This window comes from Saccostrea cucullata, unplaced genomic scaffold (assembly GCF_032062105.1).
Source record: "Saccostrea cucullata isolate Sc308-1 unplaced genomic scaffold, CSIRO_AGI_Scuc_v1 ctg731, whole genome shotgun sequence".
NCBI classification, from domain to species: Eukaryota; Metazoa; Mollusca; class Bivalvia; order Ostreida; family Ostreidae; genus Saccostrea; species Saccostrea cuccullata.
This window is the reverse complement of record NW_026933217.1, coordinates 482,513-501,788: the sequence shown is the minus strand read 5'-3', so window position 1 is coordinate 501,788 and position 19,276 is coordinate 482,513. Positions and strand designations below refer to the sequence as shown.

Below are 19,276 nucleotides of genomic sequence, written 5' to 3'. Positions count from 1 at the left end.
GTACCTCAAAATAAATAGGGGACTTCCTTCAGCATAGAGCATTTTATTTCAAAAGCTCAAAAGCTGCTTGGAAATTGTTACAGAGTACAGACAGAGCATAATTTATATTTTCCCACTTTCAGTGAAAATGGAGGGCAAAAACTTCAAATGTAAACTTCAAATTTCATTAAATTTTGAAAATGTGTACCAAAATTTTCTCTAACTATTTTGACCTATCAATAAATTTTAAGAGTTCTAACAAAAGCCTTCAGTGGTTCCAATCATGTATATTGTATTGTAAAGGATACAAGGATATACCTCCATCAAAACAAGTTAAACTTGAGATAATTTTACATAAGAACAGTGAACGATATGATGACATTTGTGTAACCTAGATAAATTATATAGTGTTTGTACTCATTTAGCATCTACAGGAATCTGCAAGATTGTAAAATTGATTTAAGAAAAGCAAAGTTGAAATAAAAAAATCAAGTTAAAAAATTTTATTATACCTCTATTGATAATACTCGAATTTGATTGGCTGGTAAGAAAACTTTAAAACACAACAATGACTCCAAATGATACTGTTTACAGCAACTGACCTAGGAATCATCGCACGTGGGATATAATGACCCGGTCATTATTTTTAATGACCGCTAAAAATGACCGCTTAATCAAAAATTCGTTTTTGAATGAAGTTAATGCATAAAATAATAATTATTCGAAAAAACAACATGTTTTTAAAATTGTGCATGGTCTGTTTTGAATTACCATACAGAATACGGTAAATTTTTATCGTAACAATATATCGTTTCAACAGTTCAATAGCCCTATATCGTTACAATTCAGTTCAATAGAATGTAGAGGCGGCTATTTAAAGATTTGAATTTTGTGTTACATTTTGATTGTGCAGAGGAAAAGTAGTCGGTAGTTATAACATTGTATGTCTCTATCAAGCAGATATTGTTTTAATCAGTAAATCATGATGCAAAAACTTACACGACTTGCAGACGTCAAATTCAATGTAAACAACTTCACTCTCCGGTCTGTATCGAATCCCGATCCCGATCAAAAGAAGAATTGATAACGGTTAGAGATTCATACTTTTCAATATATATCGGTATAATAAAACAATTAATTACCCATTGCGAGTTCAACATGGTGAAAAAAGGACCCTCGACCTGGCCCACTCGATGACCTGCCCTGACCGAGGCCGCGTAGCGGCCGAGGTCAGGTCAGGTCACCGAGTGGGCCAGGTCGAGGGTCCTTATTTCACCATGTTGACCTCACAAGGGGTAATTAATTGTATATTATTACTTGAAGACACGGAACAGGTTTTTGTACACCTACAAATAAAATTACTTTTCATTTACATTTTATTTTCCTTTGAGAATCGTTTTTTCACATAATGGGTAAAAAATGGTTTTGTCACAAAAATTACACTTGTATGGAATGATTACTTTAACACCAACTGTTTAAATGTATAATTTTCGTGGACTGACGGACGGACAAATTTTAAAAACTTTATCTCCCGAATTTTTAAGGGGCATGTAAAACATCAATATGACAATCATTTATCAATAACAAATTATTTACAGGGATGTTGAAGGAGGGATTTCAAATCTAAACATTATATTGAAATTTTTATCAGACATATGTTTTGAAAGGAATGTATTTAACTTTAACTTTCGTCTGTATTTTTTTTTCATTAGCTACCATCAGATTTCACAATGTTAGTTCGAGTTTGTTCAATAATACCAATATTCTTTTTGGTTTATGTATGTATGTAATAAAACATTTTTTTCTAATATGTTCACAAAAGAAAAAAAAAAAGAAAAATACACAATACATAACTCGATAAATATTCATAAAACGAGGTAGACAAGAAAAGAAATGCTAAAAGAAATTGAAAATAAGTTGATTTTTTTCATATTTTTGAAATATTATTTCCGAGGTGGCCTGTCTGTAAAAGGCCCATTCCCGTTGCTGGTCTTCACTTAGACTTGTGTTTGACTTGGAAGCGGAAGATGACGCCCGTTTTGTCACAGAAATACTTGTGGACAATAGACCTCTCTACAAGCTCCCACAGTCCGTCCTTCTGGTATTTCTCCATCAGAGGTTCCAGGACCGGGATTCATAAAGACTCTAAAAATGAATTTAAGTGTAAGAAATTTCTTAAACCAATAAAAAATACTTAAATAACACTAAGAATTTGTTTTTATCTTAAATTTTATTCATAAAACTTCTGAATTCTAAGAAAATGTTTAAGCGGTTCTTAAAATTAAGAGTCCCCAATAGTATTCTTAAAGTGATAAGAAAAATTTAAGTACTGAATAAAAATGGCTACCATTAGATTACATAGAAGGTTTTTTAGGGAAAGAAAGGATTGTTTAGCAGTATACAGTGATGCTGAACTTGTTGAAAGATTTAGATTGGATTCTGCTGGCATTCTTTTTATAGAAAGGTTAATTGGACATGAAATTGTAAGTAGTTCAAGGAGAAATCATGCTATATCCCCAGTGCAGAAAATTTTGCTGACTCTCAGATTCCTTGCCACCGGAAAAATGCAGCTATGCAATGGAGACGATTTGGGAATTTCACAACCAACTGTGTCTAGGGCTATTACTGCAACCATTAAAAGTCTGTCTTCCCCCGGAATTGTTGCACAATTCATTAAATTTCCACTGGATCATGGGGCCATACGTAAAAACCAAGAAGATTTTTTCTCAATTGCTGGATTCCCAGGCGTCGTAGGGGCCCTCGACGGCACACACGTTCAGATTATTGCCCCACATGAGTATGAAAATGAATATGTAAACAGACACCACTTTCATAGCATTAACACTCAGGTTGTTTTTGATCCAAACTACAGAATAATTGATGTTGTTGCTAAATGGCCAGGGTCAACACACGATTCTCGCATCCTTAATGAGAGTGGTATCAAGGTGTTATTTGAGCAAAACCATCTCCCTGTCCATACTCACTTACTCGGAGACAGTGGTTACCCTTCCAAACGCTGGCTATTAACTCCGTTTCTGCGACCAAATCAGGGCTCCCAGACGAATTACAACAGGTAATGAATATTATTCTCTATCCAATTTCTACAACATTGTCTTTGTTTTAGCTATTTAGAATTTAAAAAAATTAAAGATTCACGAACAACTGTAACTTAGGCTACTTTCGTTTTAGTTCATATCGAGCGCCCTCTCTTGACCAGCGCCCCCTTGTAGACAAATCTACGAGGTGGATCCAAATATTTGCGCATCTATAATAAAAGCATGGCTTACTAACATGACAAGCTGTTCTCATTTTTTTAAATATTCAAAATTAAAAAAAAAATTGTTAGCTTCTTTTCATTCTTCTTTTTTGAAATTATTCATATATGTAGTTACTAAATATTATAAATGACAGAAGATTAGAAACATGTACATGTATACACCCCTCATAAAGATTTAAAAAAAATTATGTTTAAATTGTTCCTGTTAGCATATGAAAAATAAAAATGGGATTATACAAATCAATCAGTAGTTAATTGACACTTAATTTTTGTATGGGCCGTGTACTTTTCCACTTAAACTTTTAAAATGATGAAAATAGGTAAGTTTGGAAATACTTATGTCTTTATTTTACTAAGTTTTACTGTTTAGTTAAGAGCTAAAATGATTAAGACTTATTCCTTAATTATAAACAATAATCTCAAAATTGAAGTTTTTTTTTGGAAAATCAAACCTGAACTATTACCTCAACATTATACTAAGAAATTGTTTTATTCCAAACTTTTTTTTCAATATTGGTTATTAAAACAGAGCCCACAAGAAGACGAGAAGTGTGGTGGAGAGAGGGATAGGGCAGCTGAAGAGGCGATTTCATGTCCTGCATGGTGAGATCCGCCTTTCACCAGAAAAGGCATGCCAGGTGATAATAGCCTGTTCCGTCCTTCACAACATCTGCAAGGACCGCAATATTGCATGCCCCCCGCCAGGTGATGAAGATGGGGAGGATGATGATCATCAACAGATTGTTAATGCCAACAACAACAACAACAACTGCAATCATGATGGAACTAGATACAGAAAACTGTTTGCTGACACTCACTTTTGAATCTGTACTGGAGGTATATTATGTTTTGGTTTTAAACCATCTTTTTTAGAATTATAAAAAGTTAATAAATTTAAAGTTAAATAATTCATGAAATCAGAAAAAGTTATATTAAACATACCAAGGAGGATGGTGCATTCATTTTTTTTTTTTAAAATAAAAATTGCAACATTTTTAAAATTCTGAATTCATATTTCAAGTGATGGGTGTAAAGATCTAATTTTATGTAAAATAAATTTTTTGTGTGATATATACATCAACAAAGTGTGCAAACAAGTCAAATACTTCAAGATAAATATTTATTTTATAACCTATTTTAAATGAATTATGATAGATAACAATTCTGGAAAATACATATGAAAAAAATAACATAAAATTACTTTACAAGTTTATTCTGCATTTTTTCCTTTCATATATTTGTGGCTTTAATTTGAAGTCCAATGCAAAGGACAATCGCAGCTAATATCATGTGATTTACTCTTCCCCCTTTGCTTTCTTGATTTTGAGCGTGTAATATTCCACCTCGAGCTCCAACTTCCTCACAGTAAGTTCATCAATTTTTCTCTTTAGGTCTGTACTCCCAGAAGTGCTGGAGGTCCTTGAGACTAAGCGTGAAGTGGATGTACTTGGCATAGGAGGTGGTGGTGGAGTCGCAAAACATGACACTGTGTCGGATGGTCCTTCAATAACATGAATGCCCCTGAAAAAAAACAATTTTAATTTTTGTAAAATTCATACCAATTACATTTCTCTATTAATTTTCACAAAACATTTTTTCCTAATAAAGTTTGTGAACATTAAAAAAAATTAAATAATTTTGAATTGTGGCAGGAGATCAATTAAAAACAGATTCCACCAGCTGGGAAGAAAAAGGGATATAATTACTTTGTATAATCTATTTTGATAAAACTTGAATATTGTCTATCATCCATAATTGTTTATGATAATGTATTTGTGCTATAAGCTTAATTATTATTTAATATAAAATTTATGACAATTTTATTCTTTCATTCTTTGCTTTTTTTCATTTAAAAAAAAAATTATTTGTGGTCAAAGCTCTCTTAAGTCTCTCACTGGCTTGTCTGAACCAAAGGCGCAAGTGTGCTAGCTTTCAATATATTGCACAGTATTAGCCATAAATGCAGATCTGCTAAGAAAAAAAAAATTGTTTCTACTCTCCTAATTATAATTTGTTTAATCAGTGCTTTTCTTTTGCAGTGAAGATCTAAGCTCTCAATTTTTTAAAGAAAAGATTTATGAAAATTTTGCTCTAAAATTGTGTGACTCATGAATTATTTAAAGCAACATTTCAATTAATTTGAATTCATTTTTTTCATTGGGGTAATCTAGATTTGTTTATTAAATCAGTTCAAAGATTAAAAAAAAATAAAATTGCCTACCTACTTTCAATATTTTTTGAAAAGCCTGAATTAAGGTGGAAACATTTTTTCCTTCATCTATATTGATGATTCTATTAAATCAGAATTTAAATACTTGCATATCCTCATTTATACTTACAATGGTTCCTCTCCTAGAAGACCTAGCTGTATCAGTGTAGTGTCTGCACCTCCTCCAATTCCAGTCAGGCAAGTGTTATTTTCCCCCACAACACTGGACACAGCCTCAGCAATTGCACTTAGTGCCTTTGGAGGAGGACCACCACCTTTAAAGTACATGCAAATATTTGATTCAGCATAATTTTCCCCACTCTATATTTACCTTTCAAAATGTTTTAAGTATTATAAATAAAAACACTTTTCACCTTGATTTTGAAATGTCACTCAAAGTGATGTGAGTTAATAAGTCTAACATTTTGAATGAAAAAAGATGATCAAGATATTACTTCTATTGATATTATCCTGTGGGGCACCCCAAAATAATGAAAATATTTTACTTTGGGTTATTCCCCTTTTATCTCTCCTTGGTTACATGTAAACTATATGAATGTACGCGGAAAAACCAAACTGCAGAAATTTCAATCCTTTCCGACCATTTGTAAATGGTTGAGTGTTTATTTAATGTTAATGCATAAATTAATGCATAAGATTATTGCTGAAGGATACATTGTATGCTCAAAGTCTATAGATAATAGACAGACATGATTGGGTTGAACAGGATCGCGGATCAAGTGAAGTATGTGTAATGACCAACCTGTCCCAGTCGTAGCCCTCCTGTGATCGGATATTTCCGATTTCGATTTGGAAAAAATATTGTGCCATTTTTTTTCTACTTCTGCAGCTGTTCTAGCTGGACCAACGCCCATTGCAACCAGCCTTTGTGTAATACTTTGCCACGTCCGAGCCTTCATGTCCGACGTCAGAGTTGGACCTAACTTCCCTCTAAGGATATGCTTATTTTCGTCGACCAAAGTCGTCAACGCAAGGGTTTCATCGGCATTCCAATTTGGCTTCCTTTTTGTCTGCGATTCCATTTTTCCCGTCTGCTAATATTACGTCACGTCATTTGAATTTATTACCTCCTTCACTAGAGAGCGCGTTTGTTGTTGCAAAAAGTACGGCAAATCGCTAGTGTTGTCATAGTGCTTACACTTAAATATGTTGTTTTTCTTAAAATAAAATTTAGTTAAGAATTGTGCTTAGGATCTTTATGAATTAAAACTTAAGAATTTTTCTTAGTTAAGAATTTTTTTAATGTTTAAGTACAACTTTTAAGAAAAATCTAAAAGTCTTTATGAATTCCGCTCCAGGCTGTCACGGTACTCCTCTATATCTAAGTATTCTTCCCTCATCACGATAATTATCATTCCACCTGTATCTAAACCGAATATAATACTTTATCATATAGCTTATAAATAGTCTCTAATAAAATACTACCAAAAATCTAGAGAATTTTAGCGTTCAATATCTTAACGTTTTCTTGAACGCTAACTTTATATTACACTGTACGTATATTATGTGTATGCCCGAAACATTCCGAACACAGCGTTTAATATCGAAAGCCGCGTTGTATACAAAATAAGTCGTCTGGTCAAATTCTCAGAGCTAAATTAGATAAAGAAAGTGGCATCTAGGTAGGATGTGTTTATTTTTCACACAAAAATGAAATTATTATTAAAATGTAGTACATATTAGACCCATTAAAGCCTAAATAAGCAAATCATATCGCTTTGTAGGGTGATCAGAATGATGCGATATTAAACGCTAACAGGACAGACGTTAATTTGAATACCTATGCTTAAATATCATTAATTTGAGAGTTTTTTGTTCATTTATTTGTTTGTTTACTTAAGAAATAAGATATCATTTTTTGGGTTTTAATTGGGATGTAAAATGGGTTGGTCACGTGATCAAATCTCATAAAGCCCGAAGGGCTTTATGGAAGATTTGATCATGTGCCAACCTACTTTACACCACAATAAAACTCAAAAAAATGATACCTTATTACTTATATTTACATATGTGACTTATTTAGTTCAAATAGTTACGTGCTTATCTAAACTTTGAAACCAATATTTTTTTTTTTTTAAACTTAACTGTAGATATTGAATGTGTTTATAATTCGATCGCTTATGATGTCACTATCAAAATACGTAGATCGATTATAACTAAACAATCAACTGATGGTCACATGACAAACTTGTTTTACGGAGCTGTAAAAACGCCTTGTTCAAATAGTGTTAAAAAAGAGAAAACATTTGCAAATGTAAATATTAATAATTATTACAAAATATGTGGAAATGTTTTAGCTATATAATAAAGGAATTATTGAACTTATATTAGTGAATATTGGACTTTTGCAAAGACACTGACTTTTACAGTTGACGGCTTACTTTTACATCAGAAAAATATACGGGAGCTCTTTTGTGAAAAAATTTTGATCTTAATATTTAACAAAAAGATAATAACGGGCTATTTCAAAGATCATATTACGTTGTCTAGGACGAAAACGGCAATATTCCTAACCTCAACACCCTTCCTTCAAGTCTAGACTAACTTCTGCCGAGTTTTCCCACCGAAATGTGTCTTCTTCTTTATTCAGTTATAATTTCATTTTTTAAATTATTTAAAATAAAAGGATATATTAATTCTCTTGAATAAAGTATCCAAAAAATGTATTTTACCATCAATTATAAATTTTTGTTTAATAAATTATTTCTAAGCCCGGAATACAATAACTTTCACCTCGTGAGATGTTTTCTATTTTCTTTTTTCAATTCCGTACCTCCGTACATGATGCAGGTTTAAATGTCCAAGTAAGCTGTCGAATGTAAAAGTAAGTCTCTTCATAAAACTCCATTAGCACTCGTTATTACTAAACCTACCAGTATGTTTCATATTTGTGGTTTGAATTAGGAACATTACAAGATGTTTATTTTTTTTCAAACTTTTTATATATTTTTAAAAGCTATCAACAGTGTATAAAAGTTTCTGTAATTTATTGGAATTTTCATTTATATCTGTATAGTGTACCTGGTTTTGTGATTCTGATCAGTTCCACCAGTGCACCTGGAGGTATATGACCACTTCCAAACCCTCCCGAAATAACAACACACGAGTATGCATCTAAAAATTAAAGACAATCACAATTTTAACGATGTCATATTTTACATTTTTACAAATGATTTACATTTACCTTTTAGACAGTTTTTTGGGATGTTCGGGTTTATGTACTTTACCTTTACTGATGTTTGGGTTTATGTATATTTTACCATTACTGATGTTTGGGTTTAGGTATTTTACCGGTACTGATGTGTTGGTTTATGTATTCTACCATTACTGATGTTTGGGTTTATGTATATTTTACTGTTACTGATGTTTCGGTTTATGTATTTTACTGTTACTGATGTTGGGGTTTATGTATTTTAATGTTACTGATGTTTGGTTTATGTATTTTACTGTTACTTATGTTTGGGTTTATGTATATTTTACTGTTACTGATGTTTGGGTTTATGTATTTTACCGTTACTGGTGTTTTGGTTTATATATTTTACTGTTACTGATGTTTGGTTTATGTATATTACCGGTACTGATGTTTTGGTTTATGTATATTTTACTGTTACTGATGTTAGGGTTTATGTATATTTTACTGTTACTGATGTTTGGGTTTATGTATATTTTACTGTTACTGATGTTTGGGTTTTAGTATTTTACTGTTACTGATGTTTGGATTTATGTATTTTACTGTTACTGATGTTTGGGTTTATGTATTTTACCGTTACTGGTGTTTTGGTTTATATATTTTACTGTTACTGATGTTTGGTTTATGTATATTACCGGTACTGATGTTTGGGTTTATGTATTTTACTGTTACTGATGTTTGGGTTTTAGTATTATACCGGTACTGATGTTTGGATTGATGTATTTTACTGTTACTTATGTTTGAGTTTATGTATATTTTACTGTTACTGATGTTTCGGTTTATGTATTTTACTGTTACTGATGTTTTGGTTTATGTATTTTACTGTTACTGATGTTTGGGTTTATGTATTTTACTGTTACTGATGTTTTGGTTTATGTATTCTACCATTACTGATGTTTGGGTTTATGTATATTTTACTGTTACTGATGTTTCGGTTTATGTATTCTACTGTTACTGATGTTGGGGTTTATGTATTTTACTGTTACTGATGTTAGGGTTTATGTATATTTTACTGTTACTGATGTTTGGGTTTATGTATATTTTACTGTTACTGATGTTTGGGTTTATGTATATTTTACTGTTACTGATGTTTGGGTTTATGTATATTTTACTGTTACTGATGTTTGGGTTTTAGTATTTTACTGTTACTGATGTGTTTGGATTTATGTATTTTACTGTTACTGATGTTAGGGTTTATGTATATTTTACTGTTACTGATGTTTGGGTTTATGTATTTTACTGTTACTGATGTTTGGGTTTTAGTATTTTACTGTTACTGATGTTTGGATTTATGTATTTTACTGTTACTGATGTTAGGGTTTATGTATATTTTACTGTTACTGATGTTTGGGTTTATGTATTTTACTGTTACTGATGTTTGGGTTTATGTATATTTTACTGTTACTGATGTTAGGGTTTATGTATATTTTACTGTTACTGATGTTTGGATTTATGTATTTTACTGTTACTGATGTTAGGGTTTATGTATATTTTACTGTTACTGATGTTTGGGTTTATGTATTTTACTGTTACTGATGTTTGGGTTTTAGTATTTTACTGTTACTGATGTTTGGGTTTATGTATTTTACTGTTACTGATGTTAGGGTTTATGTATATTTTACTGTTACTGATGTTTGGGTTTATGTATTTTACTGTTACTGATGTTTGGGTTTTAGTATTTTACTGTTACTGATGTTTGGATTTATGTATTTTACTGTTACTGATGTTTCGGTTTATGTATTTTACTGTTACTGATGTTAGGGTTTATGTATATTTTACTGTTACTGATGTTTGGGTTTATGTATTTTACTGTTACTGATGTTTGGGTTTATGTATATTTTACTGTTACTGATGTTTTGGTTTATGTATTTTACTGTTACTGATGCTTGGGTTTATGTATATTTTACTGTTACTGATGTTTGGGTTTATGTATATTTTACTGTTACTGATGTTTGGGTTTATGTATATTTTACTGTTACTGATGTTTGGGTTTATGTATATTTTACTGTTACTGATGTTTGGGTTTTAGTATTTTACTGTTACTGATGTTTGGATTTATGTATTTTACTGTTACTGATGTTAGGGTTTATGTATATTTTACTGTTACTGATGTTTGGGTTTATGTATTTTACTGTTACTGATGTTTGGGTTTTAGTATTTTACTGTTACTGATGTTTGGATTTATGTATTTTACTGTTACTGATGTTAGGGTTTATGTATATTTTACTGTTACTGATGTTTGGATTTATGTATTTTACTGTTACTGATGCTTGGGTTTATGTATATTTTACTGTTACTGATGTTTCGGTTTATGTATTTTACTGTTACTGATGTTTTGGTTTATGTATATTTTACTGTTACTGATGTTTTGGTTTATGTATATTTTACTGTTACTGATGTTTGCGTTTATGTATATTTTACTGTTACTGATGTTAGGGTTTATATATATTTTACTGTTACTGATGTTTGGGTTTATGTATATTTTATTGTTACTGATGTTTGGGTTTATGTATATTTTACTGTTACTGATGTTTGGGTTTATGTATATTTTACTGTTACTGATGTTAGGGTTTATGTATATTTTACTGTTACTGATGTTTGGGTTTATGTATATTTTACTGTTACTGATGTTACGCATTTGGGTTTATGTATTTTACTGTTACTGATGTTAGGGTTTATGTATATTTTACTGTTACTGATGTTTGGGTTTATGTATTTTACTGTTACTGATGTTAGGGTTTATGTATATTTTACTGTTACTGATGTTAGGGTTTATGTATATTTTACTGTTACTGGTGTTTGGGTTTATGTATTTTACTGTTACTGATGTTAGGGTTTATGTATTTTACTGTTACTGATGTTTGGGTTTTAGTATTTTACTGTTACTGATGTTTGGATTTATGTATTTTACTGTTACTGATGTTTCGGTTTATGTATTTTACTGTTACTGATGTTTGGGTTTATGTATATTTTACCGTTACTGATGTTAGGGTTTATGTATATTTTACTGTTACTGATGTTAGGGTTTATGTATATTTTACTGTTACTGATGTTTCGGTTTATATATTTTACTGTTACTGATGTTTTGGTTTATGTATATTTTACTGTTACTGATGTTAGGGTTTATGTATATTTTACTGTTACTGATGTTTGGGTTTATGTATTTTACTGTTACTGATGCTTGGGTTTATGTATATTTTACTGTTACTGATGTTTGGGTTTTAGTATTTTACTGTTACTGATGTTAGGGTTTATGTATATTTTACTGTTACTGATGCTTGGGTTTATGTATTTTACTGTTACTGATGCTTGGGTTTATGTATATTTTACTGTTACTGATGTTTGGGTTTATGTATTTTACTGTTACTGATGTTAGGGTTTATGTATATTTTACTGTTACTGATGTTTCGGTTTATGTATTTTACTGTTACTGATGTTAGGGTTTATGTATATTTTACTGTTACTGATGTTTGGGTTTATGTATTTTACTGTTACTGATGTTAGGGTTTATGTATATTTTACTGTTACTGATGTTTGGGTTTTAGTATTTTACTGTTACTGATGTTTGGGTTTATGTATTTTACTGTTACTGATGTTTGGGTTTATGTATATTTTACTGTTACTGATGTTTGGGTGTATGTATTTTACTGTTACTGATGCTTGGGTTTATGTATATTTTACTGTTACTGATGTTTGGGTTTATGTATTTTACTGTTACTGATGCTTGGGTTTATGTATATTTTACTGTTACTGATGTTTGGGTTTTAGTATTTTACTGTTACTGATGTTTTGGTTTATGTATTTTACTGTTACTGATGTTAGGGTTTATGTATATTTTACCGGTACCGATGTTTGGATTTATGTATTTTACTGTTACTGATGTTTTGGTTTATGTATTTTACTGTTACTGATGTTTGGGTTTATGTATTTTACTGTTACTGATGTTAGGGTTAATGTATATTTTACTATTACTGATGTTCGGATTTATGTATTTTACTATTACTGATGTTTGGGTTTATGTATATTTTACTGTTACTGATGTTTTGGTTTATGTATTTTACTGTTACTGATGTTAGGGTTTATGTATATTTTACTGTTACTGATGTTTGGGTTTATGTATATTTTACTGTTACTGATGTTTGGGTTAATGTATATTTTACTATTACTGATGTTCGGATTTATGTATTTTACTATTACTGATGTTTGGGTTTATGTATATTTTACTGTTACTGATGTTTTGGTTTATGTATTTTACTGTTACTGATGTTTGGGTTTATGTATTTTACTGTCACTGATATTTGAGTTTATGTATATTTTACTGTTACTTATGTTTGGGTTTATGTATATTTTACTGTTATTGATGTTTGGGTTTATGTATATTTTACTGTTACTGATGTTTGGGTTTATGTATTTTACCGGTACTGATGTTTGGGTTTATGTATTTTACTGTTACTGATGTTTGGGTTTTAGTATTATACCGGTACTGATGTTTGGATTTATGTATTTTACTGTTATTGATGTTTGGGTTTATGTATTTTACCGTTACTGATGTTTGGGTTTATGTATATTTTACTGTTATTGATGTTTGGGTTTATGTATATTTTACTGTTACTGATGTTTGGGTTTATGTATTTTACCGGTACTGATGTTTGGGTTTATGTATTTTAGCGTTACTGATGTTTGGGTTTATGTATTTTACTGTTACTGATGTTTGGGTTTATGTATTTTACCGTTACTAATGTTACTGATGTTTGGGGTTATGTATTTTACCGTTACTGATGTTTGGGTTTATGTATTTTACCGGTACTGATGTTTTGGTTTATGTATTTTACTGTTATTGATGTTTGGGTTTATGTAATTTACCGTTACTGATGTTTGGTTTATGTATTTTACTGTTACTGATGTTTGGGTTTTAATATTTTACCGGTACTGATGTTTGGGTTTATGTATATTTTACTGTTACTGATGTTTTGGTTGATGTAGCGCACCTTTACTGATGTTTGAGTTTATGTATATTTTACCGGTACTGATGTTTGGATTTATGTATTTTACTGTTACTGATGTTTAGGTTTTAGTTTTTTACCGGTACTGATGTTTGATTTTATGTATATTTTACAATTACTGATGCTTGGGTTTATGTATTTTACTGTTACTGATGTTTTGGTTTATGTATATTTTACCGTTACTGATGTTTGAGTTTATGTATATTTTACTGTTACTGATGTTTGGGTTTATGTATATTTTACTGTTATTGATGTTTGGGTTTATGTATATTTTACTGTTACTGATGTTTGGGTTTATGTATTTTACCGGTACTGATGTTTGGGTTGATGTATTTTACCGGTACTGATGTTTGGGTTTATGTATTTTAGCGTTACTGTTGCTTGGGTTTATGTATTTTACTGTTACTGATGTTTGGGTTTATGTATATTTTACTGTTACTGATGTTTGGGTTTATGTATATTTTACTGTTATTGATGTTTGGGTTTATGTATATTTTACTGTTACTGATGTTTGGGTTTTAGTATTATACCGGTACTGATGTTTGGGTTTATGTATTTTTTACAGTTACTGATGCTTGGGTTTATGTATTTTACTGTTACTGATGTTAGGGTTTATGTATATTTTACCATTACTGATGTTTGGGTTTATGTATATTTTACTGTTACTGATGTTTGGATTTATGTATATTTTACTGTAACTGATGTTTTTGTTTATGTATTTTACTGTTACTGATGTTTGGGTTTATGTATTTTAGCGTTACTGTTGCTTGGGTTTATGTATTTTACAGTTACTGATGTTTGGGTTTATGTATATTTTACTGTTACTGATGTTTTGATTTAAGTATTTTACCATTAGTGATGTTAGGAGAAGGCTCTTTGGACAGAAACTCGCAGTAAATCTTCTGGTAGATGTTTTTCGCCCGTGCCTTACGTAACATGTTTTCACTGGGATCCAAAGCGTCAAGTTGTTTGAAACCTTTCTTGACCAACTGTAAATTTAAAGAAGGAGCAATTTTTTTTAATATAGAGATATCTCCTGGCCGAATACTTAAGCCTAGTATTGTTTAACGATAGCTAAATAAGTGTGGAAGAATAAATGAATCATTTTGTATACTCAAATCTTTTGCCTGTCCTATTGTATGTACAATCGAGACAAAATTTTGTAATGGACGATTTAAGCTGTTTTAATTGAGAAAACAATTAAACATTTGATTGATTGTTTGTAAGGAATTTTACGTCCCATTTGAGAAAGTTTCACTCATCCAGAAATGTCGCCTTCTATGGATGAAAGCCTTAACTTCACACCCTGACTTTTCAAAATCAGTCAAAATCAACAGTATCAAAATTTTTTCAACACTTCCCAGAGTTTTTAAACAGCTTCCTTTTTAATAAAAATGAAAGTAATCAATTAATATAACTTGGTCATTGCCATCTGGAATTTTGAAGAAAAAAACCATTTCGATTGTACACACTAGTACTCCAATATTGATATTTAAAAGATGTGTGAATTTCCGAATAACGATTTCTATGCATCCAATAATCTGTTGGAATTTTTACGGGTAATTATTGTGCCCCATTATTAGCAGACGTTATGTTACCTCTTCAGCTACTTCCCCCGTACCCGCTGCCACGTCCAGAATTTGAACTGTATCTTTGTTGCTTGGAAAGCTTCGGTCAGCTGCTTCAGCAGCGTATAGTGGCCCATTGTATCTACCAGGCTGCAGGTGCTGAACCGATAAAGACCCTTGATATAATCTGTTTTACGGAGCAACATCTTTTTTTCTTACATGAATTTAGAAAGTTATTTAAGAAATTAATTTTCAGAAACTAATTCAATAAACCATTATTAGAATCAAATGTCTCAATTTTCTTGTAAATTTAATATATTAATTACCTTAGTCTGCCTTATACATGTAAGAACTGAATATTTACAAACCTTTTTCCTCTGAACTGTGAACCAATGAAATTTATTTCTAAAGATATTTGTTAATGTATAGTTACCGTTTCGTAATCTTCCCAGTTGTTGTAGTAATCGATAACTTGTTTTTTATTTAGACCTCCAGAGAAAACTCGGGCGGTGGCTTCAGAAGCCTTTTTGTCTTCATGGTCCATATTCTGGAATTTTTCATATAATTTTCAAAATTAATAAATACATATTTAAATGAGAAATTCTTCAAACAATATACTATTCACCGCTTTCTGCAACCTTACCTGAATTGTTATATACTTCTATCATAGAGGTTTAGGATATCAATTAAGTGAAAATAATTTAAAAAGCAATCATCATTTTCTGCATACTGCTTTATGGATACTTCCGTCTTTGTTATTTATCATATGCTGAGATCGTCTACTACAATATAAGAAAATTCATACAAGCCTACCTCAAATACCCCGTTCACTAATCGACTTCCTGACAAAGGCTATGTTTTTCCTGGGCAGACGAACGCACAATAATTTTATTGCCCAAATTTTTGAGGGGCTTGAAATACAGACTTGACAAATATTCATCACAAGTAAAATATATTTACAAGGAGGTTGAATTAAAAAAAAATCTAAATAAAGTATAATACATGTATTGAAATCTGTATCAGGCATCATATTTTCGAAAGAATGTATTTAAAATTAAATAACTTTTTTTGCTTCAATCATTGTTCGTCATGTTAGTTCAAGTCTATACAATTAAACAAATATTCCAACCTTTAGTTTGTTTAATAAAAACATTTGTTTAATACATATATTTTCACAAAGATAAAAAACACTAGAGCAAAGTTCGTTGCAAAGCAACAAGTAGGTCTTCCGTCCTGTTTGTCAGAAAGTGACTTTCATTTTTCAAAAAATGGTTGTTGACGTCCAAAAATGGTTTAAATCCTCCGAATCTATGTTAATTATTGCAAAATTAAGCCTTTGTCTGCTTCTTCCGGTTTGACCGGAAGTGATGTTGAAGGACGGAAAATTTAATTTTATTTTTATTTTAGAAATTTGATAATTCCTTACCAGAAATTGAACAGTTAATGCCAAGGGGGTCTTTTTGGTATTTCAAACATTGCCATAGATTTTGTCATAAAAGAAATAAAAGCAATGTCAAATTCTAAGGCTACAGGATTGGATGCTATTTCTGTAAAATTGTTAAAAATTAGCTGAGATGTTATTGCCAAAATTTGAACTTTTATGACGAATAAGTCTAAAAGAAATGGTCACGTTCCATCTGAATGGAAGAAAGCTAGAGTTACTCCCCTTTTAAATCGGGTGAAAATTTTATTCTTAACAATTATCAACTAGTGTCAGTTAAACAATTTTTTAACAAATTCATAGAAAGGCAAGTTTTTAAATCTTTTTATGGGTATTTGAATAATAATAATCTTTAAACTGAACATCATTCTGGTTTCAGGCCAAAGCATTCATGTGAAACGGCCTTGCATAACATTATTGATAAATGGGTAAACAATATAGACAATGGCAATTTAACTGGTGTTCTTTTTAATGATCTTAGTAAAGCCTTTGACATTGTAAATCATGCAGTATTGTTGCACAAACTTTTGACATATGGCATATGTCACAGATCTTTTGATTGGTTTCAGTCTTATTTTAGTGGAAGATCACAATGTGTTAAATGGAAAAGTGTCTTATCTGATGAAAAAGATGTTACAATAGGAGTGCCACAGGGATCTATATTGGGGCCTTTACTTTTTATTTGTAAATAATTATCCAAAATGTCTAAAGCACTCTTATGTCAATATTTATGCAGATGATACGTCACAAGATGTGTCACATTTATCTATTGATGTCTTTGAAAAAAGGTTGCACTGTCTAGTATGTACAAAATTTATTATATAATTTATTATATAATAAAAGTGTAAATGTTTATATATGGGGATTGAGGTGGGAGAATTTATTCAGATTTGAATATTTTCTAAACATTAAAAAGAATGATAATCAGAATGTCCTTTCCCTTTATGAATTATGAGATAAATAATATATTTATTTCGATAAAGTAAATTTGTAAACAATAGTATATGCTTTATACATAATATATAAAGTTGCTTATCATTTGCTATCGACAAAACGACAGGTCCCTTTTTTAGAACATCGAATTTTACTTTTTGCATAAAAACGTACTCGACTCAGTTCGTGTTTTGTATTCTTTGAGTGAAATACATTAAATGAATATTTCCAACTCTTTCATTATTTATTTCCCTGGCGACAATTGACCCGGGCGACAATTGATGGTTACATCAATGTTCTCTTGTTATATGTGAAATTGGTTGACAATGAAAAACAGTTTTTGCATAGTTGGTAATACTTTCATTTGGAATGGGATGATAATTTTATATTAATAAGGGACTAGTGCTTTATAAAAACGTGTTATATTAGATTTTTTTAAACAAATCTAAAATCTTACAATATGAAATGCGATTAAAAAGAATTTTAACTTTGGACAGTAAACTGCCAATATAAGTTTGATTTCCTGTAAAAAGAATTGAAGCATTGTTATTTCAAATTTTATATGTAAAAAAGCTAAGGAACCTGAGATAAAATACCTACATCGTTTTTATCGGGAATATGCAGAAAATATTTTTTCAAAGTATTTTTAAAATTTATCGAGTCTAATTACTTGAAATGCAGTATAAAAAAGTGTTACTTTCAAAATGGGGGGATAAGGGTTGAATAGAGACGACGACGAGCACTCTTTTTCAATAGTTATAAATAAAGCATATCTATCAAACAAAGAACAAAAGAACAAAATGATTACAAAATCTATGATATTACCTTCAGTATAGTCAGGATCCAACGTCCAGTGCGAACATTTTTGTTTACTTTTATACATAAGTATTTCAATTGGATCGAAAACACCTGCAATGTAATAAAAATGATCTCAATAAATTGATAATAAAAAAGAAATAAAGGATATTAACTTGACAATTTGTAGAAAATAGAGTTTATTGAATATCAATAAAGTATGTCACACATCGCTCTTTTATTATTATTATTATTTTGCACTTCAAAGAAAAATATGTTTCATAACAAGTTTGGCTTTCCAGAAAGCCTTAAATGTCATCTCTTTGGCTTCATCAATGTCACAGAATAAACAGTGGAGTGTAATTTTTTTTCTCAGCTGTTACAGGTTTTTTTTATTCCTCTAGGGAAGGGGAGTGGTGGTTTACAATTTTAGGTATACATGTAGGGAAAAAAGTAATGATCAAACTCCAAAATCCTATGTTGCGGATAGTCCGAAAGAAATATTCTAACAAATTTATTTGTTCATTTATTCACATGACTATACTCCAACAAATACTGTAGATAATGGAGGGCTTGTGGTGAATAATTACAACTGTACAAGGTTACTACTTAAGAGCTAGGGCACAGATTTGTAGATCTGATTTTCTAAAATTATCTTTAAAATATCATGATTCATAGGTTGCTAAAGTATTTCACACTGAATTATACTAAAATAATGTTTTTAAAAAACCTCTTTTATCTGGAAATTATCAAAACAACAACGTTTCATGGACATGTATCTCGCACTTACACAAAGTAAACTTAATTCATAATGCTTAAGGTCAATGGATATTCGAACAAGAGAGAAAACTCTTCATGAC

The 19,276-nt window shown here is 30.5% G+C and overlaps 1 protein-coding gene across 1 annotated transcript; it reads right to left on the bottom strand.

Annotated features, from left to right (window-relative positions):
* Positions 1-1,969: 1,969 nt before the first annotated feature.
* Positions 1,970-15,939, bottom strand: LOC134237698 (methyltransferase-like protein 27). The gene is made up of 6 exons (XM_062719833.1): positions 15,681-15,939; positions 15,278-15,406; positions 14,530-14,668; positions 8,508-8,600; positions 6,786-6,846; positions 1,970-2,105 (listed from the first exon to the last, which is right to left on the bottom strand). The coding sequence occupies exons 1-6, from the start codon at positions 15,789-15,791 to the stop codon at positions 1,973-1,975; spliced, it is 666 nt and encodes a 221-aa protein (XP_062575817.1). The 5' UTR covers positions 15,792-15,939; the 3' UTR covers positions 1,970-1,972.
* Between the last annotated feature and the right edge of the window lie 3,337 nt (positions 15,940-19,276).

Excerpts from the sequence above, each read along its gene's own strand:
- LOC134237698 (XM_062719833.1), bottom strand. The coding sequence starts at position 15,791 with ATGGACCATGAAGACAAAAAGGCTTCTGAAGCCACCGCCCGAGTTTTC. Across the intron at positions 14,669-15,277 it reads CGGGGGAAGTAGCTGAAGAG|TTGGTCAAGAAAGGTTTCAA; the intron begins GTAACATAACGT and ends TTAAATTTACAG. Across the intron at positions 2,106-6,785 it reads ATAGAGGAGTACCGTGACAG|CCTGGAACCTCTGATGGAGA; the intron begins CCTGGAGCGGAA and ends ATGAATCCCGGT.